The sequence below is a fragment of the Engraulis encrasicolus genome, chromosome 17, assembly GCF_034702125.1.
Source record: "Engraulis encrasicolus isolate BLACKSEA-1 chromosome 17, IST_EnEncr_1.0, whole genome shotgun sequence".
Lineage (NCBI taxonomy): Eukaryota > Metazoa > Chordata > Actinopteri > Clupeiformes > Engraulidae > Engraulis > Engraulis encrasicolus.
The window spans coordinates 16037586-16058382 of record NC_085873.1 but is presented as its reverse complement, the minus strand read 5'-3'; the positions used below and the strand labels follow the sequence as shown (position 1 = coordinate 16058382).

Here is a 20797-nt window from a genome sequence, read left to right as displayed (position 1 = left end):
CACACACACACACACACACACACTCACACGCACGCACGCATGCACGCACACACGCACACACACTCACACTTCAAAGGATATCACAGTTTAATATTATACTTGCTCCATATGCAATATACTATGTTTTAGGCCCACACCTCATTCAGAATAACTTTTTGGGACATGAAACTGAATTGCTAATTAATTACATAAATGGGATAAGAGCAACCCTACATGTAGCCTTTGATCATTGCAATTTAGTTTCACCAGAGTGTTTCCCTCAGTTTGATGGCAGGTGAGTTTCAACACAGTCTACTTTGAGGAGTAGCTCTTAAGCACAAATAAGTAAATCATACAGTGACCACGAGTGTACACTACACAGTGAGTATGTACAGTAAACTGAATTGACTATGCTCTACATAATGTTATAATGTATGAGAATCACACTTTCAAATAAAACTTTTTAAATTGTATTCTAAGCAGTCCAGTGAGATTCCAGATTCCAGCATTGAACAGAACGTATAAAAAATGTTCAGTTCTGTCTAAAACTTCAGCTTCTTAAACAGAATATCTTTCACCACATATTTTCAGTGGTGGCTGAACTTACGCCAGCAATAACGGTGTATTTGGCCATTGTAATGAGATGCAAATTGGCACTTTGTTCCTCTACTGCTGGAGTGCACTGTATGAGAGAAGAAATGAATGATTACCAAAGGGAGTGGTGAGCCTGTCACAGAGGTAGTATTGTACCTGAGGATATCGCATCTATATGTGGCATTCTCTCAGAGTCTCTGCTGGTGTGTGTGTCCCTCTGTGTGTATTGTGCCTTATTTGACTTTTGCTGTGAGGACTACTACAGCGGTGAGTGCTGTGACAACAATGGGCTGCCTGAGTATATCCCAAAGCCTGCGCATAGTGGAGGCGGCGCTGTGTGGCCTGAGTGTGATCCTCTTCTGGGCCCGGCACCAGGCCATCTCACCCTACGGCGTGTGGTGCGAGTTCTGCTGGGTCTTCGGCGTCATCGTGGCCCTGGCCATCCTGGTGGTGGAGACCTTCAAGCTGGACCTGCTGCTGGCCGTGTGCCTGCAGCACAGCTGGGACGACCTGGCCACGGGCCTCACGCTCACCTGCGCAGAGATGGTGCTGTCGGCCTCCCTCCTCTACGCCATCCGCGTCATGCCCTGCAAGACCTGCTTCCTGGAGATCGTCTGTGTCATCCTGTCCTTTGGCGCCGCGCTGGTGTTCCTGGTGGACGGGGTGATGGCCAAGATTAAGTCCAAGAGCATGACTGGCGGATACCTGGCGGCCATTTGCGGAATGCTGCGCTTCACCGAAGCCGTGCTCTCCTGCATCCTCCTCGTCGCCTTCGCGTCATATTTCTTTGCCGTGGGAACGACGAAAATCCCACTGGCCTTAGGCTGGTGCTTGTTGGTGTACCTGGTCTGTTTTGTTGGGAGCGTGCTGATCATGCTTTTCAACCTGATCAAGTTGTTAAAAGCCCTGCTGTGTGTGGATAAGATCGAGGTGATCTTCAACATTGTAGCCGTGGTGCTCTACATCTCCGCTCTCATCCTCTGGCCCATCTACGGGAAGCGGCATTACTACAGCGTCTTCAAGTCTGACAGTGAAGGCCGCTCGGTTTCAAACTATGGCTTCCGCTACAGTGACCTCATGACCGTGTTGGCCTTGACGGTGGTGAATTTGATACTGTATGCGGTGGACATGATTTTGTCTCTGGTGAATCTCAACAACCGCTGAACTGTAAAGAGGAGAGGTAATGAAGCTGAAGGTTTTTTTTTAAACTCCTGTTGTCAGTGTATTTGCAGACAGTGTAAGAAAACAAGGTTACAATTTACAATAAAGTTCTTGCAAATAAAATGTTTGTTTAAAGTCATTTGTTTTTATATATTACTGTCACAGTATGTACACAATCAGTCATCTGCCTAACATCCAACGTGTTATTGTCAGATTATGTAGCTGAACTACATGCACATTACGGTTGTTCTGTTGTAGAAAAAGTCCTGGAAATGATTGAATGATTGATTGATGATTATAAAATCATACAAAAAAATAACACAAAACCAAACCAATTAATGTCTAAGTATACACAATGACTGTGAAATTGACATTCATCGATTTCCCTAACGGAACGGTGCAGCTGCCTGTGATGAGATAGCACTCAAATACAGAGGGAAGGCGTTTCAGAAAGCAGTCTGTCAGTTTAATAATGCAAATGACCCATTCACAAGGAACCGCGCATGTGTGCACACACACACACACACACACACACACACACACACACACACACACACACACACACACACACACACACACACACACACACACACACACACACGCACACGCGCACACATGCACACACGCACACACGTAGACAGTACTTTAATACTGTGGTCTGAGCAGAGAGGTGTAAAAGAAAATGAAAAGCCCTTAGGTACAATGGAATAACTGATGTAACAACTACAAACTAGTGTCATGTCATGTGCAGAATCTTGTGCACACAGCTGTGGCATTTCTAGGCCTAAAATTACTATTGTGGCCAAGGTGAGGCCAATGTGTATGTTAGGGGACAAAATGATGTCAATAATCTATTTGATACATGTTTATTTAGCTTTTCATTGATTTTCATCACAAGTTAAGAGAGTAATAAATAAATAATAAGAGTTCAATTGCATGGATGTTGTACTGGCCCACCCTGGCCCCTCTTCTAGAGCCGCCTACGACTCACATATATAATCAGTTTACCTCTACTTTTACATTATGCAGCTTTGTGTCTGAGTGTACTTTGTAGTCCTCTTCCACCTTCTCCTCACAAACACACACACACACACACACACACACACACACACACACACACACACACACATACACACGCACGCACACAAGATTCCTAACCTTTTTTGGCCCACAACCCCATCTGGATATCTCAAATTGTTTTTTTTGTTTTTTTTGACAGAATATTATGCATTTAAAGTTGACATATAGGCCTACTGTTCACCACAACGCAATGGCTCACAGTTGCTTGCACTGAATTGGACAAATTGTGACTGCAAACTACCATGTTTAGATGTCTCGTCTAGACATTTCAGGCGACTTGAACTCCAGGGGACCTATGTGAGGTCCCGAACCCAATGTTGAAAAAACCTGATTTAAACCAGGGTTCCCACTCCAAGTCAGATTTAAAATTCCACAACTTTTCCATGACTTTCCCTGACAATAAAGTAGAATTTCCATGGCCTCTCATAACAGGAAATACCCAACATCTTGATCAGATTTTTTAAAAGGGGTCAATTTATGATTGCCAGTCTTTCAAATTTCCATTTTCAGCCATCTCCCTTTAATATTTTTGCATTCTAGAATGTTGCACAATTTTAGAGCGGCAAGTAAACCAGCATACATTGTCAGTACAGTAGCGATATTATACTATACTTTTGACAAATTTCCATGATATTCTCTGACTGTACAGGCAAAATGACCTAATTCCTTGGCTTTCCATGACTCGAAAAAAAAACCTCTATTGAATTTCCATGATATTCCAGGATTTCCATGCTCAGTGGGAACCCTGTTAAACATACAACCGTGTGTGCGAGTCTAGTCTTCTTCGCCCTCCTCCAGCCTCTCCAGCAGGCCCTGGAAGCAGACGAAGTGACTGCTCCAGTAGAGTGGGGGCTTGTTGGGGGAGGTCTGCACCTGCTCCGGCTTCAGAGACCTGAAGGGGTTCACGCCCGAAGCCTTGATGTGCATCTCCAGCTCCAGCAGGATCTGAATGGTGTACTGCAGCTGCGTCTCACTGCACAGGGACACACACGAGCAGAATGATTAGAAACAAGTAGAAACAAGTGCTCTCCTCAAAGGACTAAAGGTCCTCAGTGAAGTTATACTGCCACAATGGGGTGCCTTTGAGGCGCACATCACAATTTGACTCATACCTTGGGGCATACCTTGAATATCAGAAATTGCAGTCTGGTCAAAGGTAGTTAGAAGTGAATGAGTTGGGATGAGCGACACCAGTGTGGAGACCTGTGGTCTGCCAAGTAATGCAGCCAAATAATACTGTAGCTCAGTGGTTCCCAAACTATTTCAGCGAGGACCCCCTTTTGGACCTTTCTGTCTGCGACACCCCCTTCAGTACCTCCGCGACCCCCCTACCCCAGTTTGGGAAACACTGCTGCAGCCTACTAGTGCTGTCGCCACCTAGTGCCTCCTCGCAACTTCCCTTCACTCCCGCAAAAAAATATCATGCTGACGCTTCAGGCTACCTGGACATGATGAGATGGGTGAAAGAGATGTCACTTACTTTGTCTCTGTGAAAATGGTGGGCAGATTGTAGTCTCGCAGCAGCAGCAGAGTTGGTAGCCAGCCCTGCTCCACTTTGTCCACATCGTTCGCATCCAAACTATAGTTTTCTGCCCCTATAGTGGTAAAAAAAGTGGAAGAAATAAATTGGAAATGTTTTTGAACGTGTGGATTTTGTTGATGCACCACTGTTGTGTGGAAAATCAATACTTGACATACAGTCCCAGGAAAAAGTTTGTACACCCTTTGAAATTTCTTACATTTCAGTCAAAATTGATCATAAAACATGGTCTGATCTTCCCGGAAATCTCAAGAAGGAACAATCAGAGTCTGCTTTAACTAATTCCACACAAACATTTACATATTATCATATTTGTATTGGCCATAAGGCTATAACATTCACAGGAGAGCAAGGCATAAGTAAGTACACCCTTGCATTAAATAGGTTTTAACCCTCAGTTAGTTGCAATATTCTTAACCACACTTGTCCTGTAGTTGCAGATCGGATTAACAAAACAATCTGGATGTATCTTGTCTCCCTCTTCTTTAGAGAACTGCCTCTCATCAGCAAGGTTTCTGGGATGTCTGGAGTGCATAGCTTTATTGACTTCATGCCATATAATCTCAATTGTTTTTAGTCAGGGCTTTGACTGGACTATTCCAGAATGTGTATTTCATTGTTATGAAGCCATTCTAATGTCGATTTGCTTCTAAAGTATGGGTTGTTGTCATATTTCAGCACCCATCATCTTATGTGCTTCAACTGTGTGACAGACTTCCTCACATTTTTTTCTGTAAAATATCACAATAAACTTGAGTTCATTGCTCCACTGATAATAGCAAACTTTCAAGGGCCTGAGGCAGCAAGGTAGCCGCATATAATGATGCTCCCGCCACCATACTCAGAAGTGGAGATGTAACCAAGAATAGCTAAAAATGGGGTTCATTCTGCCAATCTAAAATTAATGGGGTTTCTGTCCAAAAAAATATTGCTGCACCTTTGAGGTTTGCGAAAAAGCATTTATATGCTTCATAAAATTACTGCTAAATATTCTGTAGACCAACGATGAAACCAAAGTTGATTTTTTCAGGGGAACACATAGTATCATGTTTGGAGGAGAACTGGAGAACCACACCTTCACCAAAACACCATCTCTCCACTTTTGAGTATGGTGGCGGGAGCATCATTATATGCGGCTACCTTGGTGCCTCAGGCCCTTGTCAGTTTGCTATTATCAGTGGAAGAATAAACTCAGAAGTTTATTGAGATATTTTACAGAAAAAATGTGAGGTAGTCTGTCACACAGTTGAGGCACACAAGAGGATGGGTGCTGAAATGGGACAACAGCCCATATTGTAGAGGCAATTGACTTTTGAATTGCTTCATAACAATGAAATACACATTCTGGAATAGCCCAGTCAAAGCTCTGACAAAAAACATTTGAGATGATATGGCATGAAGTCAAGAAAGCTATTCACTCCAGATATCCCAGAAACCTTGCTGAAGAAGGGCAGTTTTCTAAAGAAGAGGGAGTCAAGATACATCCAGATTGTTTTGTTAATCTGATCTGCAACTACAGGAAACATCTGGTTGAGGTTATTGCAACAAACTTAGGGTTAAAACCTATTGAATGCAAGGGTGTACTTACTTATGCCTTGCTGTCCTGTGAATGTTTACATCTTATGGCCAATGAAAATATGAAAACTTGTAAATGTTTGGGTTGAATTAGTTAAAGCAGACTCTGGTTGTTCCTTCTTGTGATTTCCGGGAAGATCAGACCATGCTTTATGACCAATTTTGACAGAAATGTAAGAAATTTCTAAGGGTGTACAAACTTTTTCCTGGGACTGTATGTGTAATGTCTATGCCAAGACAATGTATGATTACTTGATAGATTTATCAAATATTTAGTCATTTGGAAAGGATGATCCTTGAAAAAACAATGGTCGTGCCACACTCAGAACACAGTACATTTAATGAGACCAACGTTTCAACTTACGCCTTCATCAGGATCATCTGCACAACAAGGTTTTTACCTTATTATAGGTAGATAAATTCACATATTCACCTACTCATGATTATAATAATTCATTAGATTTTATTTAAATATATGGTGACATTTATTTGATCGGCAGGCTGTACAGCTGCAGGAAAAGCTGTGGGAACACCTATGAGTCCTTTATCATACCTGGATGAAATGCGACCACAAGGTCTGGTTTAGCCGCTTCTCCTTTCTCCACCACATGCTCCCAGAACTGATGATAGAGGCCCTTGTAGCCGCTGATGTAACTCTTCCCCCTGGGTCCAAACTGCATGAGCGGTGGGCGAATAGCCTTCCCCTGAATCACCTCCGGCCCCACCATCACCACCTCTATGCCTTGGTGCCCGGGGAACATGTTGCTCAGCTCGTCCATGTCCGTCACCCGGGCCCCCAGGGTCTCGCTGTTTCCGGCCCCCACCACATGAATGGTGAGGGGTTTTGCATAGGGGTCCAGCTTGAAGTATTTGATGGCCCAACCGATTGTCAACGGTCGACAGAGGAACTCGCTACTCACGCGCCACACGGACTCTTTCAGGTCAGCTTCGGATGGGCGAGAGCGGCCAGCGTTGCCCCAGAGGTCTTTCATGTTCTTCCCAGACAGGACGGGCTCCAGTCGGGGCGCCAGATCTCCCTGCATGGCCAGCCAGTCGTCCCAGTTGTTGATCTCCGCAGCAGGACTAGTCCATGCTTGTGTGGGGAATGGAAGATCGCCTGTTGGAGGATGATGGTTTTCGTTGTTACATTTACACAGTTCAGTCTGTTAATATATATTATAACCCAGTAAGATATGAGCCCTGTTATAAATGAGCTGTCCCCAGAATGGCAATGACAAAGTCGCAATGCATTACTAAAGGCCCTATGCACTGTCATAGTGGTGTAGTACTATTACTTTTACAGTGTTCCACTGGTGAAATGGCATGCGTTAAGGGGCCACACTTATCATAGTGTTTTTGTGAAGGGGGAAACCGAATCTGGAATGTCCTTGAATGGGTAACACTTTATTTTAGGGTCACATCTATTAGCACTAATACATACAATATTAATGCCTGTGTAAGTAACTTGTAAGGCATGTACTAAGCAAAATAAGACAGTTGTTAAGCATGTATTCACAAATGTCTTGTTCATGCCCAATTAGGGATTTATTACTAATATAACCTTAGTAAGGACCAGTAAGCCTATATTTCTAATTATTAGTAAGTAGTAAGTGGCAGAATACAATGTGTATAAGCTCCCGACACACTGTGTGAACAAACCCTGAACAGTGTGAAAACAGATGCAGAATAAGGGTCCCTATTCTAAAGTGATGCATTGGTCAGCCCAGATGGCTCAGGGCCTCTGCACTACCAAAGTCCTAGGGCCCCCACACCACCCAGGCCTGCACTACCTAGCCCCCCCGATTTACAAAGTGTAAGGGTATATCAAATAATTAATACTTACCCAGCTGAGTCATCTAGTTTTCTCTTGTTCATATCAATGAGAGGGAGGTAACAAGAGCCGATATATAGCAAGGCTTGAACGTACACTTGTCAATGGCGGTGGGTTGGTGAGATGTAATTTTTTTTCATGTACCACTGAGTTTTAATTGTAAAAATAAATAAATCCAGAAAATTAGAATAATAGTTTTGAAGCAAAACTAAACTACTCTTTTGTGATAATTAAGTGAATGTTTGAGAACATTAGCTTCAAGAAGTGCAGTGCATGATGGGTACGCAATCTAGGCCAACAGACAACCTACCCAGCTCTGAGCCTACGTCCTTAGCTCCTCCCCTCACTTGTGAAATTTAGTTGCTATCCAAACAATTTGCCATGTACGTAACAACAGAAATATTATCATTGCTGCATTGGCCATGCATTGCATTTCTGACTAAGGGCGTACCCATCATGCACTGCACTTCTTGTAGCTAAGTTTCTCAAACATTAACTTATTTATCAGAAAGGAATAGCTTAGTTTCGCTTCCAAACTATTACTCATTGTTATATTCTGCATTTATTGCAGGGTTTTTACAATTAAAACTAATTGGTGTATGAAAAAATGACATCTCACCACCCACCGTCATTGATAACTTTACGTCCAATCCTTGCTATATAATGCTTCCAATTACTCATTAACAGAATGAGTAGAATAAGTGAGATCTTCATACCTACTGAGACTAATGTAGAATCTGAAATGTTCTTACACTTTGCTTCCCGGGGGGGGACGTAGAGTGGGGGCCCTAGGTAGTGCGGGGGCCCTAAGCCATCTGGGCTGAGCAATGCATCACTTTAGAATAGGGACCCTTATTCCACATCTGTTTTCACACTGTTCAGGGTTTGTTCACACAGTGTACCAGGAGCTTATACACATTGTATTCTGGCCCTTACTGCTTACACATAAATAGAAATCTAGGTCTACTAGGTCCTTACTAAGGTTATATTGGTAATAAATCCCTTATTGTGCATGAACAAGACATTTGTGAATACATGCTTAACAACTGTTTTATTTTGCTTAGTACATGCCTTACAAGTTACTTACACATGCATTAATATTTTATGTATTAGTGCTAATAGATGTGTCCCTAAAATAAAGTGTTACCCTTGAATGTTATACTAGCTTTGACTCCACTACACTTTGTCTTTGCCTGCCGACAGGAGGGGCAGAGAGACAGGGGCCCCAGAATTGGGTTCCCATTACATTGTATGTATTGGGTAGGGGGGCCTTTCAGATGACTGTCCTGGAACCAGCAAAAGCGGTCAGTGGCCCTGACAAAGGCTATCATGGACACACCCACAGTGTGATGGACTGATCATCACTAGGGTTGTGGGCGTGTTCTGAATGCCACACCAAAGAGCCTGACTCTTTGCGGTCAGAGTTTAGTACCCCAGAAGGTCCGAGTTCAAGTCCCAGCAAGGCAACTCTGCTCCCCTTCGCTACACAAACACACACACACACAAACACACACACACACACATTATACGCAACATAACACAGGCATAACACAATGCTGTCAGTAACAGTCAAACTAGCCTGAACTGGACATAATACTCACCTTGGTAGATAAGCCACTCCACTCGTCTGTCTATGGCCGCGTGTCCCAGGGTCCGGCACAGCTTCTTATGCTCGGGCCAGTGCTTCTTCTGGCACTCCTTGCAGCAGTAATACACATTCAGACACCTGACGAATTATAGATACAGTATGTAACGGATGCCAACCAGCAGAGTTCGGCGTATGTAAAACGTTAGTAAACCTCCCTCCCAAAGCCTTATAGGCCTACAGTATCGGTAGCACTGAATATTGGTAGCGCTTACTGACGCCAACCAGCGGCGTTCAGCGTAGACCGTTAAGTAGGCCTAAACCTCCCTCTCAAAGCCTTATATACAGTATCGGTAGCACTGAGCTATCGGTCTGGACCTTTAGCTCAGCGGTATCGTGTTGTGCCTCCCATGCCTGAACTGGAGCGTTGACTGGTAGGTGGCGGGTTCGAGCCCCAAGTGGCGAACTACTGCAGTATCATCTCGGTTACACATAAAGTAGGCCAATACAATTATGGAATGTACGATTATACAGTAGGCTATACACTAGTATACATACATTTATAGACCCTATATTTTGTAATATGGCAACGTGGTATACAATAAAGCTTTTTGACTCTTTGAATCTTTGAATATAGCAGTTAGGAGGTACAGTATTCAACAGGGAGAATGCCGAGGTGAAAATAGTTCAAGGTAAGTTGTTATTTTAGTTCCACAAGTAATGGATCATCCATTGAATGTTATTTATGCCTTTGGGTGAGTGGGGCACCTCTGTCGCGTGAGACTACTTACCTGGCACAGCGTTTAAGTGCCTTTGGATCTGACATCTGAGACGCTTTTCTGTCACAGGCTGCACATATCTTGAATGTCTCCTCCATCTTCTCAAACATTTCTTTTTGGGATCGAAAAGCAAGGGCATTGCTTTCATTCTGAGGTGCGTCACTACTGGAGGTAAAGGAAAAGACACAACCATGTGAGGCATAGGCCTACAAAATAAGTTAAGATAATGATCTAAGGAATCTAATTATGAGCTAATATTATCAGCAATAGGCCTATTAGCAGATTAAGGTTTTTTTAATCTCTTAAATAATAACAGAAAGACTCAATAGGATAGGCCTCACAATGGTCAATGACTTCACATAAACTGATAGTTTAATCTGACGTGAGATTCAGCTGTTGTGCTTTCGACGTGCGTGTGTCTGCCCACACCTGTTTTTTTTCTCTCTCGACGACCAAAATTCCTTAGCGACGTATTCCTAGAACTATAGGCTCCACTATTCCTAGACCGCTAGGCCTATTCTTAGACAGCTCACCATATAGGGAACAACTCGTGTAGGGTGTGTGATTTCATACATGAGAATTCGGGATCAACACCAATATTATTAGGAAATATGACAATGATAAGCGATAGGTTGCCGTGGGGCCCTACGTAGGCTAACCTGGTATAATATCACCCTTGACTGGCAAGGTGCCGGCGCGTCACTGGCGCTTATTATGCACGAGGCGCACGACAGAACTTCTTTCTAACTTCATTGAAACAGTCCTGCTGTAAGACACACTAATGGGATAATTTAGCCGTGTGTGTTCCACCCAGCAGGGTTTGTGAATGGTTTGTTCTCATTCGCAAATTGTAAATGCGCGTTATTTTTAGCTTGAACGTAAACCCAGGCATGCACAAGAATTGCGAGAACTGATAGGCACGTGACGACTAATAATACATTTATAGAGACTTACCTCGCAGTTTCTGACATTTTGAAGGCAGCTTAAACTGAAAAAAAATGTTGAACTAACACTGAAAAGAAATTCTGCGTTTGGAGTTAAGTTGTCCGTGTCGCAAGCGCGCCTGCCCCTACCGCCATTTATATCCAACAGCTGCCGGTGGTCGTATTCTAGACGCTTCTGGAGGCTTCTCTTCTTTATGCGACCTGAACTTAGAAGGCTAGATCAAATCGCAAACCTCACCTAGAACTCCATATGAAACCCCAACACATAAACCTGCCAAAGTTTTTCCACCTTGAATAGTTTAATGAACAAGACATGAAACAATTAAACTGGTTCAACCAAAGGTTTATTGGTTGTTGTTTGCAAAGCACATCATAATTTCAACAACAATTTCACAAAACTGCCTTTTGAAGCCAGATAAAAAGTAAAGAATGTCATGAAGTAGCCTATGTCAGATATATAAATAGCAACAAATGCAAACACAAAAGACTCCAAAGCATGAAACCCACTGCAGTAAATTTGTACCGTGTGTCAATAACATCAAATCCAAAATGGTAACAGAAGGGGAGGCGTGGTGCTGATGAAGAGAGAGGCAGAACAGAATAGGTCCAGCCATCGAGGCAGTCTCACGCACTGACTGCACAGCATATACGGCATGTCTGGGAAGCCAAGCATAGAGCATTGTACACCCTGTGGCAGTGGCACAACAGAGAGAGAGAGAGAGAGAGAGAGAGAGAGAGAGAGAGAGAGAGAGAGAGAGAGAGAGAGAGAGAGAGAGAGAGTGTGTTTGTGTGTCTGTGTGTGTATGTGTGTGTGTAGTGGCGTGCAGACATTATGGAGAAAAAACTCACTTCTTTGTCACTTTTTTGTCAAGTAGATCAATCCGGCAGGTGTAGCACCACTGCATCCCTATCTGTGCATGCCTGTGTGTGTGTGTGTGTGTGTGTGTGTGTGTGTGTGTGTGTGTGTGTGTGTGTGTGTGTGTGTGTGTGTGTGTGTGTGTGTGTGTGTATGCGTGCGTGCGTGCGTTCAGCCTTGCGCAGGCTAGGCCTGTTGGGGTCCGGGCTCCTCAAACTCCTCTCTCTCCAGCAGGCCTTGGAAGCAGATGTAGTGGGCGTTGCAGTAGCTGGGAGGCTTGTTGGGGCAGGCCTGCACAGGCTCCGGCCTCTGGGACTGGAAGGGGTTCACGCCTGTAGCCTTGATGTGCATCTCCAGCTCCAGCAGGATCTGAAGAGACAGCTCATACTCCGGCTCACTACACACATAGAGAGAGAGAGAGAGAGAGAGAGAGAGAGAGAGAGAGAGAGAGAGAGAGAGAGAGAGAGAGAGAGAGAGATATGAGGGGGATTACATGATCCAACTTTGTGGATATTTTATCAAACATGATACCCTTCATCCTTTCACTTCCTATTTTGTACACTAGGGGGAGGCATTTGACCAGCAATCTACTCACTTATCTTGTCATGTGGTACGCTCACACCTCAAGTGATGAGGACCATGATCTATACAAAGCAATACAGTACAATAGAAATACAAAGCCTTTTATTGTCATTATACAAAGTTTAATGCGATTTGAGCTTCCCTTCGAGGCGCACAGAGAGATTTATCCTTGATAAATTAACACATTCCTTCAAGTGTGCGTTCAGTATTGTGACAGCTTTGGGGAAGAAGCTGTTTTTCATTCTATCGGTGTTGGCTGGTAATGGCCTGTAGCGCCTCCAGAGGGCAACAGTGAGAGCAGATGAAAGCCAGGGTGTTAGTGGTCGTCAATGATACTCCTGGCTCTTCTTGGGCAGCGGGAGATGTAAATGGTGGTTATGGGAGGCAGGGGGCAACCTATGATTTTTGGTGCTGTCTGCAGCCTCTTCCTGTCAGCCTCAGTGCATTTTGAGTGCCACACTGACACTGCGTATGTCAGCAGACTCTCTATGGTGGAACAGCAAAAGGTCACCAGCAAGCTTGTGTCTAGATGGTTTTTTTTTAGCACTCTCAGGAAGTGTAGTCGCTGCTGGGCCTTTTTTTTTTACCAGAGCAGAGGTGTTGATTGACCATGCAAGGTCAGCAGAGATGTGTACTCCCACACGTTCCCCATTGATGTAGAGGAGGGCAGGAGCATGTCTGTTCTGCCGGAAGTCCAGGATGATTTCCTTTGTCTTGGAGATGTTCAGGGCCAGGTTGTTGGATGCACACCACTCTTCAAGTTTCAGGACCTCACCCCCATAGTAGGCCACCTCGTTCCCCTCTGTTATCAACCCCACCACTGTTGTGTCATTTGCTAATTTGACAATGATGTTCTCTGGGTGGATGGGGCTGCAGTCGAATGTGTAGAGCGAGTGGGCTCAAACTGATGAGGGGCTAGGGTCAGGGGGAGACAGGCTTTGATATGTCTCAGCACCAGTTTCTCAAAGCACTTGGTGATAACAGGTGTGAATGCAACAGGGCTGAAGTCATTGAGGGTGGTTATATAGGTGACTTTTTTGGAACTGGTATGACGGTGGCAGATGTTAAGCAGGCTGGGATGGTGGCTTGTATTACTGACAAGTTGAAAATGTCAGTGAAGGCTGGTGCTGGTTGGTCAGCACATGCCCTTAGCACCTTTCCTGGTACAACATCCATCCACCGTCTATGATGCAGTTTTAACAGGGACCTACTATGACATCTGTTTTGCTTCTCTTTTCTCTTGGTTATTGCTTTGACAAAATAAGAATTTTTGAGCTTGCTCAACTTGAGTAACTGCAAAACTAGTGGAGGTTGGCACTTGGTGTTGTAAAGTATAGTCTCACCAAATAAAGATTCTGGATCAAATTATTGTGTGATATAAATTCCAACATCATTCAAATTATACAGCAATGCTCAAAAACAGTATAACCGTGTTGATGTATGACTTACATACGCAGCTAAAACACAATTTGAAAATGCAAAGAGGTGATAAAAGCAGAAATTCACATAGCGCCAGCCGGTAATCTGTCAGAGAATCTCATACTGGTTTGCTTACTGGTTTGATCTCCCTCAACATCGGCGCACCGCAAGGTTGCGTTCTCAGCCCTCTGTTGTACTCCCTTTATACCCATGACTGCTCAGCTACCCACAGCTCCAATTCCATTGTGAAATCTGCAGATGACACAGTGGTGGTAGGACTCATCTCCAACAACGATGAAACAGCCTACCTAAATGAGGTTGAGATGTTGTCATCCTGGTGTGCAGAGAACAGTTTAGAGCTCAACGTCACCAAAACCAAAGAACTTGTGGTGGACTACAGAAGAGGAAAAGATCAGAACTATGCTCAACTGGAAATCTTTGGTACCCCTGTGGAAAGAGTGAGCTGTTTCAAGTATCTAGGCGACAACATTTCTGAAGATCTGTCTTGGTCACCTCACATCACCACCGTAGTGAAAAAGGCCAGGCAACGTCTCAGGCACGTGCACTCCAATACGGCAGGGGAGGCACTACCTCACCAGCTCCACATGAGAATGATGAGATGCAGTAAATGTGAATAATAGTAACAATAACAGCAATTGTTTTCAAGCATCTGCACCATAACTACCATTTGAGTAGTATTTAAACAGTTTCACTCATTTTCAATCATTTCCGTGGCCAAGATCGTAATATTTGCCCATTTCATGTCAAATTTCTCCGAATACGCTGAATTTGAGGCAAATCTGAACTTGCCTCACCCCGGATTGCGCAATCCCTCGTTCACAAGCTTGAGCGCATGCGCCATTTTGCTCGTTCTGTGAACGTAACCTGGTAATATTGTATTAAATGTTTTTATACACTTAATAGAAGTATGTATGGTGTGCCCTCATTTCCTGATCATTTTTTACAATTTTCTATGTGTGATTATCATTTCTTTACTCTGAACGCTTTGGCTTAACGACCACTGAAAGATACAGTGGTGAGGCGAGCTGTAGCCTGGCCGCAGACTCCTTCTGGCGTTGAGAGTCTTGCTGGCCAGTTACGTCATAGCGAATCTGAAGTTCACAATACAGTCAGTCGGTGTTGTTGGCTAGCTTGTGCACTTTGACTGCTACAAGTGGATTTCATAACGAAACTAAGAGCATTCTCAAAGTTGGATTTCCAAGGGGAATATATGTGATAAAGAATGGAGGACCGACAGAGCTGAAGGGTTTGCTACTGCAGGTGACCGGTCAGAAGATTAGAACTACCCGATCATTTCAAAGTGAGTGGTAGGCCTACAACAGAAAAGATTTTTGTTTCCCCTGTGTTTCTCGCAACCGGCGAGAATGTATGGAAGACCATACGCATGGGATTTTACGACTTAACAATTCACTAAGGAGCCTCACGAAACACAAATTCTCGCGGCTACTCATATTCAATGCCAAATTGCTTTGGAGACGTTTGGGGCGTCTCGAATAGATGTGGCTTTAGATGAACAGCACCGGCTAAACTAACGTTAGCATGCACAACGCCAAAGTGATGGAGAACCGTGAAAGAGCGGCGCATGGACCCGATGTACGAGTAAGGTAAGACCAGTGTTTCCTATGTGTGTGAAGCCTGTGTTTGTGAGACCCGTGGGGAGAGAGAGAATACGCCGTGATTCTGTCCGGTGTGGTAGCTTTTGTGATAGGCACCGGATTCTCATGTGCCCTGTAACTGTTTGTAAAGTTGAGTACAGGGTACCGTTGAGGTAAATCAAATATACCCGTGTAACTACAAGACTCTGATTTAATTCCAAAGTGTAGGCATAACATAAATGACAGTCCCAAAATATTTGGTGACCATATCGAAGCTTGTGTAATATCTGTTTATGTTGACATTCGCTTCCTGCCACACCTTTGTCCCACATCGCTTGCCGTAGCCTCGTACAAGTAGATGTAGGCCTACATTTGCACGAGAATCCAGTGCGTATCACAAAAGCTATCACACCGGTTTGTTCGCCGTGGTGCTCAGCGGTCTATATGACACAGTGTTTTGAATCCTGTGTGTCTTTCATTGAGCATCCGCCGTGATGCTCAGTCCATATTTGTGTGTGAGAGCAGTGGGCTGTGAAGGAGCTTATACACTCTCCACTACTCTCCCCTCCCCTCCCCTCCCCTCCCCTCCCCTCCTCTTCTCCTCTCCTCTCCTCTCCCCTCCTCCTCTCCTCTCCTCTCCTCTCCTCTCCTTTCCTTTCCTCTTCTCTCCTTTCCTCTCCTCTCCTCTCCTCTCCTTTCCTACCCCCTCTCCTCTCCTCTCCTCCCCTCTCTTTTCCCATATCCTCTCCTCTCCTCTCCTCTCTTTTCCCATCTCCTCTCCTCTTCTCTCTTCTCCTCTCCCTCTCCCTCTCCTCTCCTCTCCTTGAGCTCCTCTCCTCTCCTCCTTACTCCTCTCCTCTCCTCTCCTCTCTTCTCCTCCCCTCTCCTCCTCTCTCATCTCATCTCCTCTCTCCTCTTCTCTCCTCCTCTCCTCTCCCCTCCCCTTCTCTCCTCTCATCTCCTCTTCTCTCCTCTCCACTACTCTCCTCTCCTCTGCTCTGCTCTGCTCTTCTCTCCTGTCCACATTGGTGCTGTGTGGTTTATGTGAGACCACTGTTTGAATCCTGTGTGTGTGTGTGTGTGTGTGTGTGTGTGTGTGTGTGTGTGTGTGTGTGTGTGTGTGTGTGTGTGTGTGTGTGTGTGTGTGTGTGTGTGTGTGTGTGTGTGTGTGTGTGTGTGTGAGAGAGAGAGAGAGATCTAATAGCATTTTCTCTGCGGAAATGCAGTATGTCAAAATATGTAGGCCTACCTTATGTTAAGAAAGCTGCTATGACATATGGAACTTGTCGGTAGGCCTATTTGGCAATTATTTTTTTGAAAATCTGATATTGAAAAAGTTACTGCCTCACCAGCCATAAATCCCACCGCACGTCACTGCAACGTCTGTACCACCTCAGGAGGCTAAGAAAGTTCAGAATTCCATCAAACATGCAGAAGTCCTTCTATTCTGCCACAATTGAGTCAGTAATTACAGGAAGTATTACAATGTGGTATGGCAACTGCACAGCTCAGGATAAGATAGCCCTGCACAGAGTAGTGCATGCTGCCGAAAAAATCACTGGCGCCATCCTTCCAGGGCTGCAAGATATATATGCAAGAAGGGCAAAGACACGAGCACAAAGGATTATGAAAGACACATTCCATCCTAGTCACTCCATGTTCGAAAGGCTGCACAGTACAGAGAGACTGCGTAAGAGTTTTTTTCCTCAAGCCATCCGCTTTTTGAATTAAGACAATAACTATTTTTAATTATTTTTTATTTTATTTTATTTTATTATTTTTATTTTTTACCATCCAACACAGCACAGAGCAGTTGCAATCCCCATTTCACTGCCAATTGTGCTTGCACAAGGAAGCACGTGACAAATAAAAATCTTGAATCTTGAATCTTGAATCTTAGTTGATTTAAAGGTGCAGAGTGTAATATTTTTAACCTTTTCTTTCCAGAATGTATGCCGCCCATTCATAAATGTTACCTTTTTCACAAATACTACCACTACCATCAAATTCTAACTATTCATTATGACCGGGAAAATTACATTTTTCATACATGAAAAGGTGGATCTTCTCCATGTCCGCCATTTTTAGCTGCAAAACTTACTGTTCTTTGGTAATGCTACAGTAGAAAATATGAGTTTACTATTTAATAAATATGCAATAAAAAATGGCAATAGGCAGCACAGTTTCAATAAGCAGCATAGTTGCGATACCTACTCTATCCACCATCCTACACAGTGCACCTTTAATGACTGATTAATCAATGACTATGGAAGCAATGAAATGTATTGATTACCTGCTATGGACACATATTGACTTACTTGAACATGGTGAACATGGAGGGAAGCTCATAGTCCCTCAGCAGCAGTAGTGTTGGTAGCCAGCCCTCGCCTAAACTCTGAGTGGCATGAAAACCTGTAAACACAGAGACGAGAAAGCAGACAGAACCATCAAAGGTTGGCCAAGTCATGGCTTAGTTGGCTGGGCACTGGACTACTATGAGGATGACCCGGTTCGATTTCCGATCTGGGTCATTTCCCGATCTTTCCCTGTGTCTCTCTCCTTCTCATTTTCTGTTCCACTCTTCACTGTCCTGTCTAAATAAAGTTGAAGAAAGTCAACTGGGTAAAAAAAACCTTTTGGAACATGACCTTTCCAACTGCAACAAAATTGTGTGTGTGTGAACCCCTACCAATAGAAAGCCCCTACCAATTAGGGCTGGGCAATATGACTATATATATCGTTATCGTGATATAAAAGTGTCTATCGTGACCTTTCTCCTATATCGTTTATATCGTTATATCGTTATATCGTGTGTCCTATCAAAAATCCTGGAATCACTGGTATGCGAGCAACTTAAAGACTTTTTTATACACAAACAACCTTCTTTCAAGGCTTCAGTCAGGTTTTAGGAAAAAGCACAGTACTATCACTGCTGCCACAAAAGTAGTCAATGACATACTTGTTGCCCTTGACAAAAATCAGTACTGTGCAGCACTTTTCATTGACCTTTCCAAGGCGTTCGACACTGTGGACCACACAGTTCTCAGAGAGAGGCTTTCCAGCTTTGGTCTCTCAGATCATGTTGTTTCTTGGTTCACAAATTATTTAAGTGGTAGGTCCCAGTGTATCAAACACGATGACTTGTACTCAGAATTTGTCAGTGTCCACAAGGGGGTGCCACAAGGATCGGTTTTAGGTCCCCTTTTATTTATCATGTACATAAATGATGTAGGTCGGAATGTGTCTGATGCGAACATGCATTTTTATGCTGATGACACAATAATTTACTGCTTCGGGCCATCCGCCGTTAATGCTATTGAATCACTGCAGAAGGCTTTTGATGTGATCCAACAGACATTTTTACAGTTAAAATTGCTTCTTAATGCTGATAAGACTAAGCAAATGTTGTTCTCAAAGCCAAGGAAAGTACCATCAATCATCCCCTCAGTACTCACCCTTGAGGGAACTGAAATTGAGGTGGTACATTTGTATAAATACCTGGGTATTTTGCTTGATGATACTTTGACGTTCAAAGCCCACATTGAAAATCTTGTGAGGAAACTTAAACTAAAGTTAGGTTTTTTATTTAGAAATAAAATTTGTTTTTCCTTTCATGTTAAGAAGCGCCTTGTCTCTGCAACGTTTGTATCCATTTTAGACTATGCAGACCTGCTGTACATGAATGCTTCATCCCAATGTCTGAGTAAGATTGACTCTGTGTATCATGGTGCCCTGAGGTTCATTACTAACTGTAGGGCCCAAACTCATCACTGTGAACTCTATGCCAGAGTTAAATGGTCTTCACTGACTACCAGGAGACTTACTCACTGGTATACATTTATTTACAAGGCAATACTCGGACTACTGCCACCTTACATCTGCAGCCTAATCACAGTGAGGAATATTGAGTCTTATGGTCTGCGCTCTAAAGGCCATTTGTTACTCTCTGTCCCTTGCTTCCGCACAGAACTGGGGAAGAGGGCATTTGTGTTTTCAGCCCCTACCTCATGGAACAATCTACAAAAGGACTTGAAACTAACAGATCTGATTCCATTGAACGATTTTAATTCCAAGATGAGATCACTTGAGACAGAGTCTATTGTCTGTAACTGTTTCAATTGACATGTTATTTTACTTGATTTGTTATTTTAATGCAACTGTGTAATTTTAATTTTGTAACTTGAGCCGCCACTTGGCCAGGACACCCTTGTAAAAGAGGTTCTTAATCTCAACGGGTTTATTTTTCCTGGTTAAATAAAGGTTAAATAAAAAAATAAAAATAGTAATTTCTATCAATTTATCATTTAATTATATTTCATGTTGTCACAATACACACTATCAGTTCATGTAACTGTAAAAATAAGAATAAAAAGATCCATTTTAAAGAAAGGTTGTTTTTGCGACATGAAAAAATAAAGAGCAAATAAAGAGAATAGCTAAAAACGTATGTAATTGAGCTATATCGTGATATATATCGTTAACGTGATATAAAGTAATCCATATCGTGATATAGTTTTTTTTCCATATCGCCCAGCCCTACTACCAATAGAAGTTTCTATTTCCCATTTTTTCTCATACAAAAGCCCATCTCCCTCAGCATGGTGTGTTGTATTTCTGATGTGTGATTCTGCATCAAGTGTACTTGTGTACAGACTTATGTGAGCTCCACCATCACGCCCGAGGCATTTGGACTCTCTAAGTCTCCGCGGCTCATTCATCTTTGGGTTTGTCAGGTGTCTCCAAGCCTCCCAGCTTATCTGGGGGCTATTATTACTGAAGACCTGAAGGCTGCATAGACTAGAGTCTAGACTGTTTACTCACTGGGCTCTCCTCTCCCCTCCCCTCCCTGGCCATCCTTCTTCCCCGAGTTTCAAGAGTGTACGCGAGTGCATGTTTGTGAGCCTAGATCATGTGCCTAGGTGTGTGTGTTAGTGTGTGTGTGTGTTAGTGTCTGTTTGTCTGTCTGTCTGTTTGTGTGTAAGAGAGCGAGAGCGCAAGAGCGAGAGCGGGAGAGAGAGAGAGAGAGAGAGAGAGAGAGAGAGAGAGAGAGAGAGAGAGAGAGAGAGAGAGAGCATGTATCTGTGGATGCGTCCGTGCATGCATGCCTTTGTCCATTCATGTGTGTGTGTGTGTGTGTGTGTGTGTGTGTGTGTGTGTGTGTGTGTGTGTGTGTGTGTGTGTGTGTGTGTGTGTGTGTGTGTGTGTGTGTGTGTGTGTGTGTGTGTGTGTGTGTGTCCATGATGCCATTTGCTCTGA

The 20797-nt window shown here is 43.6% G+C and overlaps 3 protein-coding genes across 4 annotated transcripts in view; 1 reads left to right on the top strand and 2 right to left on the bottom strand.

The window, feature by feature from the left end:
* Positions 1-858: 858 nt before the first annotated feature.
* LOC134467639 (myeloid-associated differentiation marker homolog) lies at positions 859-1768 on the top strand. The gene has a single exon (XM_063221476.1). It carries the CDS (start codon positions 859-861, stop codon positions 1735-1737), a length of 879 nt encoding a protein of 292 aa, XP_063077546.1. The 3' UTR covers positions 1738-1768.
* A 590-nt stretch (positions 1769-2358) lies between these two features.
* Positions 2359-11229, bottom strand: LOC134467883 (putative protein MSS51 homolog, mitochondrial). Of its 2 annotated transcripts, none has more exons than XM_063221863.1 (6): positions 11079-11229; positions 10137-10289; positions 9362-9486; positions 6483-7046; positions 4295-4409; positions 2359-3787 (listed from the first exon to the last, which is right to left on the bottom strand). In XM_063221863.1, exons 1-6 carry the CDS (start codon positions 11093-11095, stop codon positions 3589-3591), a joined length of 1173 nt encoding a protein of 390 aa, XP_063077933.1. In that variant the 5' UTR covers positions 11096-11229; the 3' UTR covers positions 2359-3588. The 2 variants fall into 2 exon arrangements, with proteins under 2 accessions (XP_063077933.1, XP_063077934.1); XM_063221864.1 differs by having other exon boundaries at positions 10137-10286.
* A 171-nt stretch (positions 11230-11400) lies between these two features.
* Positions 11401-20797, bottom strand: part of LOC134467884 (putative protein MSS51 homolog, mitochondrial) — a 22698-nt gene continuing 13301 nt past the window's right edge. The window contains exons 6-7 of the mRNA XM_063221865.1: positions 17860-17953; positions 11401-12321 (exon numbers count right to left, since the gene is read on the bottom strand). Of these exons, the coding sequence (XP_063077935.1) occupies positions 12111-12321; positions 17860-17953 (305 nt within the window). The 3' untranslated portion in view covers positions 11401-12110. The remainder of the gene's footprint in view (positions 12322-17859; positions 17954-20797) is intronic.